The 11,968-nt window shown below is 41.8% G+C and overlaps 1 protein-coding gene across 2 annotated transcripts in view; it reads left to right on the top strand.

Annotated features, from left to right (window-relative positions):
* ABCG1 (ATP binding cassette subfamily G member 1) overlaps positions 1–11,953 on the top strand; it is a gene marked incomplete at both ends in the record, with an annotated part of 53,171 nt that extends 41,218 nt beyond the window's left edge. For both annotated transcript variants that reach the window (XM_084271928.1, XM_084271929.1), the window contains 10 exons: positions 2,242–2,387; positions 3,078–3,201; positions 4,261–4,375; positions 5,030–5,178; positions 5,363–5,464; positions 7,460–7,628; positions 8,379–8,479; positions 8,941–9,099; positions 10,248–10,366; positions 11,725–11,953. In XM_084271928.1, the coding sequence (XP_084128054.1) occupies positions 2,242–2,387; positions 3,078–3,201; positions 4,261–4,375; positions 5,030–5,178; positions 5,363–5,464; positions 7,460–7,628; positions 8,379–8,479; positions 8,941–9,099; positions 10,248–10,366; positions 11,725–11,953 (1,413 nt within the window). The remainder of the gene's footprint in view (positions 1–2,241; positions 2,388–3,077; positions 3,202–4,260; positions 4,376–5,029; positions 5,179–5,362; positions 5,465–7,459; positions 7,629–8,378; positions 8,480–8,940; positions 9,100–10,247; positions 10,367–11,724) is intronic.
* Positions 11,954–11,968: the final 15 nt, after the last annotated feature.

Here is an 11,968-nt window from a genome sequence, read left to right on the forward strand (position 1 = left end):
AGGATGATGTCTGGAGCTAAACACAAACAAAAGATAATGGCAATGATGAAAGCAGAGATGGTTTGTGTTGTCAAAAGAGTCATGAAAAGTGAAACAATAGATCAGAAAGTGTTTGGAGGTGTTTTAGTTGGCCTCAAGCTGTGTTTCAGTCCCGCATGAGACAAGCATCAACAAGGAGACAGTATGATCTGTCATACACTGCTTCCTCAAGGTGGAAGCCTCTCATATGTGGGGATTATGTTGAGGGCTAATGGAGCTCATTTGACAACATGGCCTCATGATTAACACTAAGATTTACCTTCCAAGAGAGCTGGCTGCTCTTCTCCCTGTGTTAGGGATGTGTATGTTACTCTGGACAAGTCTTCCAGCAGCTTAGTATCTCAGCTGCGCTACCAATGCAGAGGGAGTTACCATTGGTATAGGAATCTCCCAATGTTTTTGCTATACTTACTTCTGTAAAATTCAAGTTTTGAGCTATCCATGACTTTTCAGTGTTCTTTTTCATAAATAGAAAAAAGGGTGAGACTTCATTCTGGTGCATTTTGTGCTCTCAAAGGCACACACTGAGGAGACCCTCCATGGGAAAATTAGGAGATCATGCAGGTGACTGGAAGTAGCCACCTTGCAGGATGCAACTGAAACCAAGTTGTGCAGGAGGACATGTTGGGACACAGGAGTAGGAGCAGAGCATGGACACAGTAAAGTTGTGGCCTGCTGTCTCAGGAACATGAGAGGCTTCCTGCTCTTCCCCAGATACAGGTTTAGCTAATTTTTTGTCTGATGGAGGCTTGAAACAGGTGTAATTTTGTTTGTGCTTTGAAAGTTTTAATTCATTTACACTTTAGGCCAAGCAAGTTAATTCACTTGTTCACACTGTCAGTGTAATGAAAAAGCTCTGAGGAGAAACCTGGGCTGTGTGCATTCAACATGTATTAGAAGGGCAGTCATTTTCTGGTTGGTGTTACTGACTTCTGCTGGACTAGATGATTCATTTTATTGTTGTAAGTTGTAAGGTAGATGTATATAAATTGTACAAATTTATGCATTTGCACTGGCAAGATTACAGATCGTTGTTGAAACCCTGGATAAGTGAAAAACCCTCCAGTGAACTATAGTATATGTTTCTAGTTGACATAGTTTGTGCTACCCATGTCACATAGCATCCTTCATACAGACAGAAGGAAGGAGGTAACTGGGCTCTTCTGGCCTAGAATGAGGGATAGTGGGTTTTGTTCTTTCTTCACCCTGTCTTGCTGAGAGAGGTAGCTCCTGGAAATCAAAATGAGGACAAGTGAAGGGTCAAGCCCTGGCTGGTCTAACCAGTTTTTAACATGTTAACCACCCTTCCTGGAAAACTGTCTCCATCCAAGCAACTGTTTAAAAAGTAACAGATTCCTTTTCTTATTCTTCAACAAAGTGTTAAACGTCTGGGGTTTTTTTCTACCTTCTAACTTGTAGATTTTTTAATGCATGAGCAATGTAATTTGGGTTCACTCCATTTTATGTCCCATGCTTTTACTGATGCCCAAGAGCAATTTTTCTTCATACAAGGCTACCAGACCAGATTTACAATGACTGAAATAAAAAATTCATAGTGGTTAGGATTGTCCTCCTTTTCCTCCAAAGTCCCTGGGACAAGCTGTGCCCTTCCTGAGGCTGTGCCTTGAGGAAATCCCAAACAGTGGGGAGTAGTGTGACACCTGAATTGGCTCTGAGGAGAATTAAAACACTTAAAATCAGTGGCCCTGCGTTAAAGAGTAGGCTGTGGGGGAAGAACAGATGACATAAGAGGAGGTCCTTGCTCTATAGAAAGCACTGAGTTTTGTTCTATAGTTCTCCAGTTACTTGTAAATACAAGGTTCCTTGTAAAGACAAAGTTCTACTGCTAGAAGTTTCTCACATGCTGTTATAACATGTAATAAATAACTCCTCATGTGCTCCAAAGCTCTTTTGACATGGGTGCCGTATCCAGGAGTGCTGCAGAAGAACTGATTTCCACTCCATTTTTACCAGCAAGCTTCTTTACTGAGACAAGTCATGTCAGACAAACAGAGTTTGGGTCAAAATAGTAAATGGTAGACTGCTAAGCCCCACTGAATCTAATAGATGGTGGAAAAAGGCTTTTGTGCATGGATGGTGAAACAAAGTCATGAGCTAGTTAGCATTCTCCATGAAAATCAGTAAAGTGGCTTTTCTTATGGGCTAATGAATTTAAATGACACATTGTTGTGTTTCCTCTAGGTGAAGGAAATATTGACAGCCCTCGGTTTGCTGACATGTGCCAATACGAGGACTGGGAGTCTTTCTGGAGGCCAGAGAAAACGCCTTGCCATTGCTTTGGAGCTGGTGAACAATCCCCCTGTCATGTTTTTTGATGAACCAACCAGGTATTTCAAGGCCAAAAATTAAAGATAGACAAATACTGCTTCATGTGTTACAGCAGTACTGCAGTTTTTCACCCCTAAGTCCTTGGAAAAGGCTCATTTTGTGGTGCCTGTAAGTACTGAGTACAGCCACAAGAAATAATTTGATTTGGGTACTTAATCCCTTGGATCACTGCTGTAACCACTGAACCATGGGACTATAAATAATTTTTCAGTGAGACACAAACTGAAACAGAAAGGAAGAGAGGAAAATACTTCCAGATTGTGGGACGAGTTTCCTTTTTCAAGCAAAGATAGTTTAAATATAAGCATATTAAAGTGTGACTTTTAATAATTAATGTGGCATATTTAGAATCAGATTCTGTGATCAGTCTAGGAGGAGGCTGGGAGAGCTATGAATATGTATCTGTTCATTAACGTTGGGAGCATTTAAATCTGCAGTCCTAAAATGCAGAAGTCCCTTAAGGCAGATTTGAGAATACTCTTATTTTTCATCCTCAGACGTGCTTCCAACTTAATTAAAAGACTGATGGAGAAATACAAGCATAAGGTTGGCATATGATAAAGTTAAACTTTTACAGAGAAAATCTATAAAAGCATGATCATGAGAGACCAAAGTAGCAAAATACGTGTGCTGGTTCTGAGTGGTGCCTGTGGACCCATGGATAAACATGCTTCTTTCTTTTTATTTAGTGGCTTGGACAGTGCATCATGTTTTCAGGTTGTCTCTCTGATGAAGGCTTTAGCCCAGGGTGGCAGGTCCATCATCTGCACGATTCACCAGCCCAGTGCTAAACTGTTTGAGTTGTTTGATCAGGTACTGTTCTCAAACTCTTTATACTTTATGTGTGGTTTAGGGAGGTTATGCTTTCAAGGCTACACTCTTTAAGTAAAGCCATAAATAATTCCAGTCTATGATGCCAAATTAAATAAAGAAAATAAATAAACAGGAGCAAAATATACTTCCTGATAATGTTTTTTGATTCTTCTCGGACCATTTCCATTATTTACTTGTAATGGTTTTAAAGAATCTGGCTGGTATGTTTGTGAAATCATGATTGTCAAACTTGAAATATTCATGCCTTCCCCCACCACTACTCCTGGGCACAGAGCAGTCAGTAATTTAAGAGCAGGAGTACTTTAGTGACAGTATTTGCAATGCTGCTAGTACACATTCTCATCCTAGCTACACAGGTGTAAATTCAGAAGACTTTATTTATGTGAAATAATAATTTTAATAAAGTCAGTTGGAGATCTTTTCTCCAACCTAACAACAGGATGTGGGCCATGCATGTTTATGTTAGATTTAAATTTTCTTTAATCATGTTAGGAGATTTAAATTAGACCTGTGAGAGCTAATGGAAATCCTAATATACCATACATGAACAGGCTCTTGCAGATTGCCAGTCTGACAAGGAGGTTAATTTAAAGGCAGTAGTGTGGCTAAAAGTAAGAAAAATCAAGCTGTTTTCCATTGATCTGATATTCCACCTCTCCTTCCACTCCTGCATTCACCAGCCTTGTCTCCTAGCCCAGAATACCCATAATGTGTGGAAATTAGATGTCTCAGCTCTACAGTTTCTTACCTGTTTTCAGCATGTGTCTAAGGATGGAATTATTCTAGTAATAATAATTTTATTAATGTGCTTTAAGTCCTGGAGGGAATGTTTGCAGAATTCAAACCTTAGGCATTACATTTTCCATTAGTTGCAATTCCATGCAAAGGTAGTTCCAGGTAGTGACAGATCTTCCAAAAGGACACGAAGAGCCCATTAGGTTCATGGATTGCTGTCACACAGGTAGCAGGTTCAAATATTTTGATACTATTTCACGTTTCCCTTTTTTCTTTCTTCTTTTTCTTTGCCTTGTTTTCCAGCTCTATGTATTAAGTCAAGGTCAGTGCATTTACCGTGGGAAGGTATTAAACCTAGTCCCTTACTTGAGAGATTTGGGTCTGAATTGCCCAACGTACCACAATCCAGCAGATTTTGGTAAGGACAGTTTGAGTAGTTTATTTTGTATTTGATTAGCATCTTCAGGGTAATGGGGAACCATAGTGTATTTTATACTTCTGTACATAAGTGTGTGTGTGTACATACAGGTATTCAAAATAAAATTATTCAGATTTGTTTCTAAGTAATTTGAATGCCATCTAGTGGTAAAATTTAGTGGATATTTCTCTCTGGTGGAAGTCCAGGTCCAGGAAATGAAAGATGAAACGCATTTGCTACCCTTTTGTAGTAATTAATCTCAGTTACTTTTCAAAGTATTCTCCAGTATTGTGGGGATTTTTATATTGAGCAATACCGCTGTGGTGGTACACAGCTAAAAGCATTGATGTTTTTTTCATTGTTGACCACGAAAACAGACTTGTGTCATTTTTTATATTACCAAGACTACCCCATATTCACCACCTTTCCTCTAAAGTGGTTCACTTAACTTCCAGGATGGAGTGAACTCTGAAGAGTTACAGAAGAGAAATTCAAATGACGTTTGTGTGCATATGAATTTGCATGTAGCATTTTAGAGCCCACTCTAGACATCACTCCTGTTTCTGTCACTGCTACAGAATTAAGGGGATCTAGTAATAAGGCTTATAGCTAGTCAGTGCTGTAAACCAGTAATTTGCCTCCTGCTTTTCCTAGTTATGGAAGTAGCATCTGGTGAATATGGAGACCAGAACAGCCGGCTGGTAAGGGCAGTACGGGAGAGGATATGTGACACAGACTACAAGAGAGATGTTGGTGGTGAGAATGAGTTGAATCCCTTCCTCTGGCACCGGCCGTCTGAAGAGGTATTTTGTATATCACAACTAACAGGCATGGCTTGTGGCTGAGGGGGGGAGGAGGAGAGTTTGAATCCTCGGTCACCGGAGGAGGTTTCTGGGTACATTCAGCTGATGAGAATGGGGTTTTGTGAATGAAAACCAAGCAAGATACTGCAAAGAAAGAAGTTTATTCTTTTATGTGTTTCCGCAGGATTCGTCCTCCACAGAAGGCTGCCACAGCTTCTCTGCCAGCTGCCTAACCCAGTTCTGTATCCTCTTCAAAAGAACTTTTCTCACCATCATGAGGGATTCGGTAAGACTGCCTTCATAATAACTTTTGTAGCCAAAAGGTCTATTCAGTTGGTTGTGAGGTAGTGTGATAAGCCTTAAAGGTCCTGTCCAACAGCCCTTGCATGAAGATCATCGCAGAATTTCAAAGGAACAAGACTGATCTTTGAGTCTTGCTATTAACTGTACCATCTTCATTGTGAACAACAGTTTTCTTCAGAGGAACTCACAAGCGTCTGGCCTAAAAACCTAAAGCTCAAACCCCCTCTGTGTTGGCAGGTCCCTTGTACAGTTACTTATCCTACTCAAAAGCCAGTGGGAAGTTGCAGTGGTGTGTCACAAAATTAGTTTTTCCAGAAAATTCAGGGTGGCAGAGGTAATAATTTCAGAGCGGTGTAAGGTTAATAAAGTGTTAAACAGCCCCTTTTAAAATCCCAAACCCTTCAGTTTTCATGTTCATTAAATGTTTAGGTGCCTAGTTTGCATTAACAAATTGCTATGGGACTTTCTCAAGAAAGTTTTTCTTATCTCTAAGTAACTGATTTGTGAATTTAAAAGATAGGACTATTAACATTGTCTGATTGATGTTTGAAATGTCCTCTAGATAGGATTGTCCTTAGAAAAGGGGAAAGCCAGAAGATACATCTCTATTCGTGGGCACATGGTGCATTAAGGTGAGGTAGGCTGGAAACCAAAGGCCATTGAGCTATGTGGGGCTCAACATGAGTAAGTTACTGTTGTGACAGGGTAAGCTGAGCAGCTACACTACTTTTGTGCTGGACCCAAGCAGGTATCTCTTTAGGACACTACTCTTTCTAGTGCAGACCTGTCCACAGAGGACTACAGGCCTGGAAGAAATCTACTGGACCGTTATGTCGAGGCTTCTGCTGTCATGTAACCACTGTTATTCCATCCCTTTCAGAAAGGGAAAGTCTGTATTCAGTGCCACAGCAAAAGGAGTCAGCTGTTTCCCCCAATACTCTGGTTGGGATGATATGGCAGAACCAGCCAATTCTAGTGGTTAGGAAGCACCTTATTTACAGACCACATATATTATTTGTTGTTTGGCCAGCATATTTCTTTGCTGTAACTTTTTCTTCTCCCTTGCTGGTTTACATTATAATGCATCTATCATTCAAGGATGAAGTTGGTGAATTTTGCCTTCCTGCAATATGGAATAGTTTGCAAATCTGGTCTAGTTCCAAATATTTGGTCAAAAATAAAAGTGGCATGTTCATGTGTGAGGGGTCTTGTACTCCAAAGCATACATACAGCTTCACAGTCTCCACATTGCTCAACTAGCCAATCAGAATGTCTCTGGTACAGTTGGAGAGCATGCCTTGGAGGTGTGTGAGCACTAACCATGGATCATATGGTCTTCTCCTTGTCTCCACAAAGGGGAAGCTGTGACTTATTTTCTGATGAATAGATTAAAGAACCGTGTTGTTTATAAGATTCCCTCCCTGCCTTGCACCCTCCCTCCCCGGCCCAACTCAACTGTAAAGGCTTACAGTTCTTCCAAATTGTATTATTTTTATTCTTCCATACCTGTTGTGAAATACTGTATTGCAGAGAAGGCATGGAAGGCTAATTTATTACCTATCAAGGTAGTTTGGTCAATACAAGCCTGAAATACCTTTTCTGACTCTCTTCTGCTCTGGGAAATTTATCTTTTAGTCAGAAAGTCTTCTCCTACTGATGAATGAAGGTCAATGACTCCATGACATTGTCAAGCAGTAAGATGTCAGGTTACACCATTTGCAGTTTCTACCAGTGATTACAGGAAGACATTTTCAGTACCGTAGTAGCCATGTGTCTGGTTGATGCTGGGACACTCATTACAGTAAGTTTTCCTTAGCAGAAGCCCAGTTTGCCAGTAAGAAATGAGCATTTCTGTCTTAAGTTCTTCTGGACATAAGTACTTGTTTTCTGCAATCTGTGTATCTGATTTCAGTCATACTGTTATTGTTGTTGAGCCCAGGCATTCTGATCAGAAATACTACTCTTCCCTTGCTCACAGGTCCTGACACACTTGCGTATCACCTCACACATTGGAATTGGACTTCTCATCGGCTTGCTCTACTTAGGCATTGGCAATGAAGCTAAGAAAGTCCTCAGCAACTCTGGCTTCCTCTTTTTTTCCATGTTGTTTCTTATGTTTGCTGCGCTCATGCCAACTGTCCTTACATGTGAGTACTGTAACATACTGTTACATCAATGGGGAAGGTGGTTGCAGTGAGCTGGGAGGGTGTTGTAATGGATCTCTTCTACATAAGATAATATTGGACTTGTGCTTCTACTTCTGATGCATGTGTGGGGATAGATCTTGCACTAATCTGCAGTGTAGAGACACGCAGAGATACGTTTGTCCAGTGGCACCCCTCTCTTCCCAATTTTGCCAGTTTTTCTCAACCCAGACAGTTCACTGTTGCAGTCCTGGACTGGGATTTCCCCATGTGCCAGTGCATCTCAGCTGTGTCATGAGCTTGTGGTTACATCTTAGGGAGGATATAATAATTTCTTTAGGACTTATAAGTCATCACTTCTGCATAAGATCAGTGTATTCATGTGGTGTCAGAAGCTCCAGTATGGACTTGTTCCATACTTCCTCTGGGAATGCTGTTACTTAGGATTCCCTGTTGGACCAAAAGGAAGAACCAGGTTCTTTTGAAGTTTTGACACCACTTTTTTTTCAAAAAACCTCTTTAAGGGAGGTTCAGATTATCTGAGTAGACTGGTACATAGTGTAAACAGTGAACACCTCTGAAGGTTGGCCTCACATTTCATTGCAAATCATTGATACTACTTCTGGTTTGCCAAAGGTCTCAGAGTTCCAGTCCCACTATGGGACTGCAGGATTAGGTATGGATAAACTATGTTGTTACGTGCAACAGTACTGCACGTTGACAACCTGAACTACTAATGTGTGTTCTCTGTAGTTCCTCTTGAGATGGGAGTATTTCTTAGAGAGCATCTGAACTACTGGTACAGCCTGAAAGCCTACTATCTCGCCAAAACCATGGCTGATGTTCCTTTTCAGGTATGTGTGCTACTCTTCAATAAAACAAGAACTGTAGCAAGTCCACTTGCCAAGAAGTTCAGTACTGGTATTTTATCCATCTGAATAGTAGAGAAACTGTCCTTATGTGTGTGATGAAGCTTCAGGTCCAAATCAGAAGGACCCTAAAAGTAAACAGCAGGACTTCACAAAAGCCAAGACCCAATTCGCTATTTTTTTAATAAACAGACCACCTTTGCTTTGTTTGCAGTAGATGAATTGAAAAGGGCTGTAAAATGAGTGAGGTCTGTTTTCTAATGCCCAAGTAGTAAGAGAGTTATCACAGTCTGTGGCAGACACATTTATTCTCCTCAGCCATCCCTGTCATGTAATGGCAAGGCTGAGAGCTGTGGACTATCAAGAAATCCCATGTTATTACTGTATTCAAAGTAACAGTGAATGTTTGGCTTTCATGGACTAACCCCCAGTGTATCTCCTTGCAGATCATGTTTCCTGTGGCTTACTGCAGCATTGTATACTGGATGACTTCACAGCCATCTGATGCACTCCGGTTTGTCCTCTTTGCAGCCTTGGGAACCATGACATCCCTGGTGGCTCAGTCACTGGGTCTTCTCATAGGTGCAGCCTCTACATCCCTCCAGGTACTGATGGTGTTTTGTGGTCTGACAGGAACCCTGCTGTCTCCTAACAGCGACTGTTTCCTGTGATCGCTGCTGCTGCCATGTCCCCAAAACATTTGTTAAGAAATGACAGGCATAAAGTTGTCTTGGTCTGATAGAGTTACTTGATGTTTCCTGCTGGAATCAACTTAAACATCATGTACACACACTGGGTGTGAGGCTCTGAAGTTCATTCCTCATCTGAATGGGGCTGTGCCTGCATCTGCTCAAGTGAGCTGTCACTTGCTATTTATCTCAGGCTGAGCAGGTCCTAGAAACCATGGGACTGATGTGTGGTCATGCACCTACAAAGTGGAGGTAGACCACGAGGCTCTGTAGCTCAGGAGGAGGTTCTTCCATGCACAGACAAAAAGGTTGTGGGAGTCAAGGTAGGAAGAGGCTTGTGTACAAGCTAAACTTCTGCAGAGGGAGGGAGAGAAGCAGCTCTTGGCTTGAATGTCACACTGGCAGCTGGCCATGTAACTCTTCCAGGCAAGAGATGTGCTGAGGTGACAGAAGAACTGTTTTGTGGTGCTTGTGATGGCATATTGACATTAATATGCATTGGTGCAACGAAGATTCTGCAGTAGAAGACCTGATTCCCTTTCTGTGCTGCTCTGTGGAGGCCAGCATAGCCATGTTGTGTGATCCCTGTGCTTCTGCTCCCCCCAGAGATACCTATGTCCCTTTGCCTTGGAGGGGATGTAGAGAGGACAAGTTGAGTTGGGTCAAGATGTGTCTTCCCTGCCAAAGCCACCCAGATGGAGATGTTCCTTATTTTCTTCACAATGTTTTAGGACCAGTTGAAGCTACTCTTCATGGGTGGTTAATGAGGAGGGAGATCTCTGTGTTCTCAGTAGGGGGTGAGTGAATGAGAAAGGATAACACTCAGAAAGAGGGGTCTCATACCTAGAGAGGCAGGGGAGTTACAGTGCTCATCTTGCTCTGTGAACTTCTTGGTGGGTTCAAGTCCTTTAAAGGACAGATCCCAGCACAAAAGTGTTGTCAACTAGTAGAAGGGTTTAGGAAGAGGAGAGAGATCCCTTTTCCTCCTTTAATAGCACCTAATTTTAATTTTTTTTTTACCTCTGACTGTCTGACAAGAAACTGTCTATTCCTTCTCTTCACAGGTGGCCACTTTTGTGGGCCCAGTTACTGCCATCCCGGTGCTTCTGTTCTCTGGGTTTTTTGTCAGCTTTGATACCATCCCAACATACCTTCAGTGGATGTCCTACATTTCCTATGTCAGGTACTGCTAGGGAGGCTGTTAACCTCCCATCTGGAAATACTCTGTTTGCCTTTGCTTGTTTGTTCACAGCACATCCTTTCTGAATAGAAACGTACGTGCGATAGTTACCGCATCATCTCACTGCATTTCACGTTGTGGATGATGTGAAATAAATGGGATAAATAGGATCATTCAGTACAGATTGTCAGCCACAAGTCCATGTCAGTCCCCTTGGATTCAGTGGAACTGTGCAGCATGCAAATCTTCCTGAGTTTTACACTAGTGGATTTCTGAAATAATAGGAACAGGATGCCCAACTGAAAAATTGATGCCAGCACCTTATTTTGGAAGAAAACATTGCATAAATAGCTGCTGTAACCTAGTTAGACTTGTTGGGTAAAGACCTGGTTTTAGGTTTTGCAGTAGCAGTGCCACAAGAGGCATAGGCTTTGTGTCATTTTTAATCCAAACTGGTGTTTTAAGAACCATTGGACCTTCTAGCCTATGGATGTCTGTCACCCTCACTGCCTGAGACACCTGTCTTAAGATGGGATGACTGCCATCAGGAAAACTCTGGAGGCTGAGGACTAGTTTAGACTAGACTAGTTTAGACTAGTGTATAGCAGAAATTAAGTGAGATGAATTTCCCCATCCTCCTTTTCCCCAGCCTGCCCAAACTGCACCATTACTGAGAAAACCCAAGCTAAAATATCCTCTTATTTGGCAAGTGAGGTCTTACACAGAGACAGCACCCTCTGAATTAGTAGCTAGAATTCAAGACGAGGCCTTAAGCTGCTTTCTAGCCCCTGTGGGATCTCCTGAAGTTGGAGGGAGCTATCATATGTCTGGGATCCGTGGTGGATCTGCCCACAAAGTCACATGCTAAGTACATCCAGTGCGAGGGGAGACATGAGACCTGTGCAGTGTTAGTGAAACTTTAGGAAGCAAAGAGAAGAGATGTTCTAGATTGATGCTGTTTTTAGTATGTTTCTGACTTCAAACCATAATTGCATCTCCATTGCTTTTTTAGAAAAAAATAACTAATGATGTGACTTTTAAAAGGGGGATATGAGCTGAAATTAGTCTGCTTTCTATTTTAACATTTGGAGAAATTCCTATTTTAACTTTGGAGAAATTGCACTGTGCACTAACTGGAAGCAGCCAAAGGCAAAACTTCTGTCCTTTTTCAGGCTTATGTAAAATGCCTGTGACATGTCATCTGCTTGATTGTAACAGGGCTAGAACTTGCCCCGAGACACATGTGTCAGAATGATATTGAACCTCTCGGGGTTTGAGCCAAGCTCCCATAGGGATTATGTTGCTGGCACAGTAACAGATCAGCAGGACTTCTCCTTGTAATCCATCCTTCTTCTTTCTAGATACGGGTTCGAAGGAGTCATTCTCTCCATCTATGGACTGGATCGAGAAGATCTGCATTGCGACAAAGACGACACTTGCCATTTTCAAAAGTCAGAGGCCATTCTGAGAGAACTGGATGTAGAAAATGCCAAGCTTTACCTGGACTTCATCGTTCTTGGAATTTTCTTCTTCTCTCTGCGCCTGATTGCCTATTTTGTTCTCAGATACAAAATCCGAGCAGAGAGGTAAAGGAGAAACGGCTAA

Source organism: Gallinula chloropus (genome assembly GCF_964237585.1).
Source record: "Gallinula chloropus genome assembly, chromosome: 1".
Lineage (NCBI taxonomy): Eukaryota > Metazoa > Chordata > Aves > Gruiformes > Rallidae > Gallinula > Gallinula chloropus.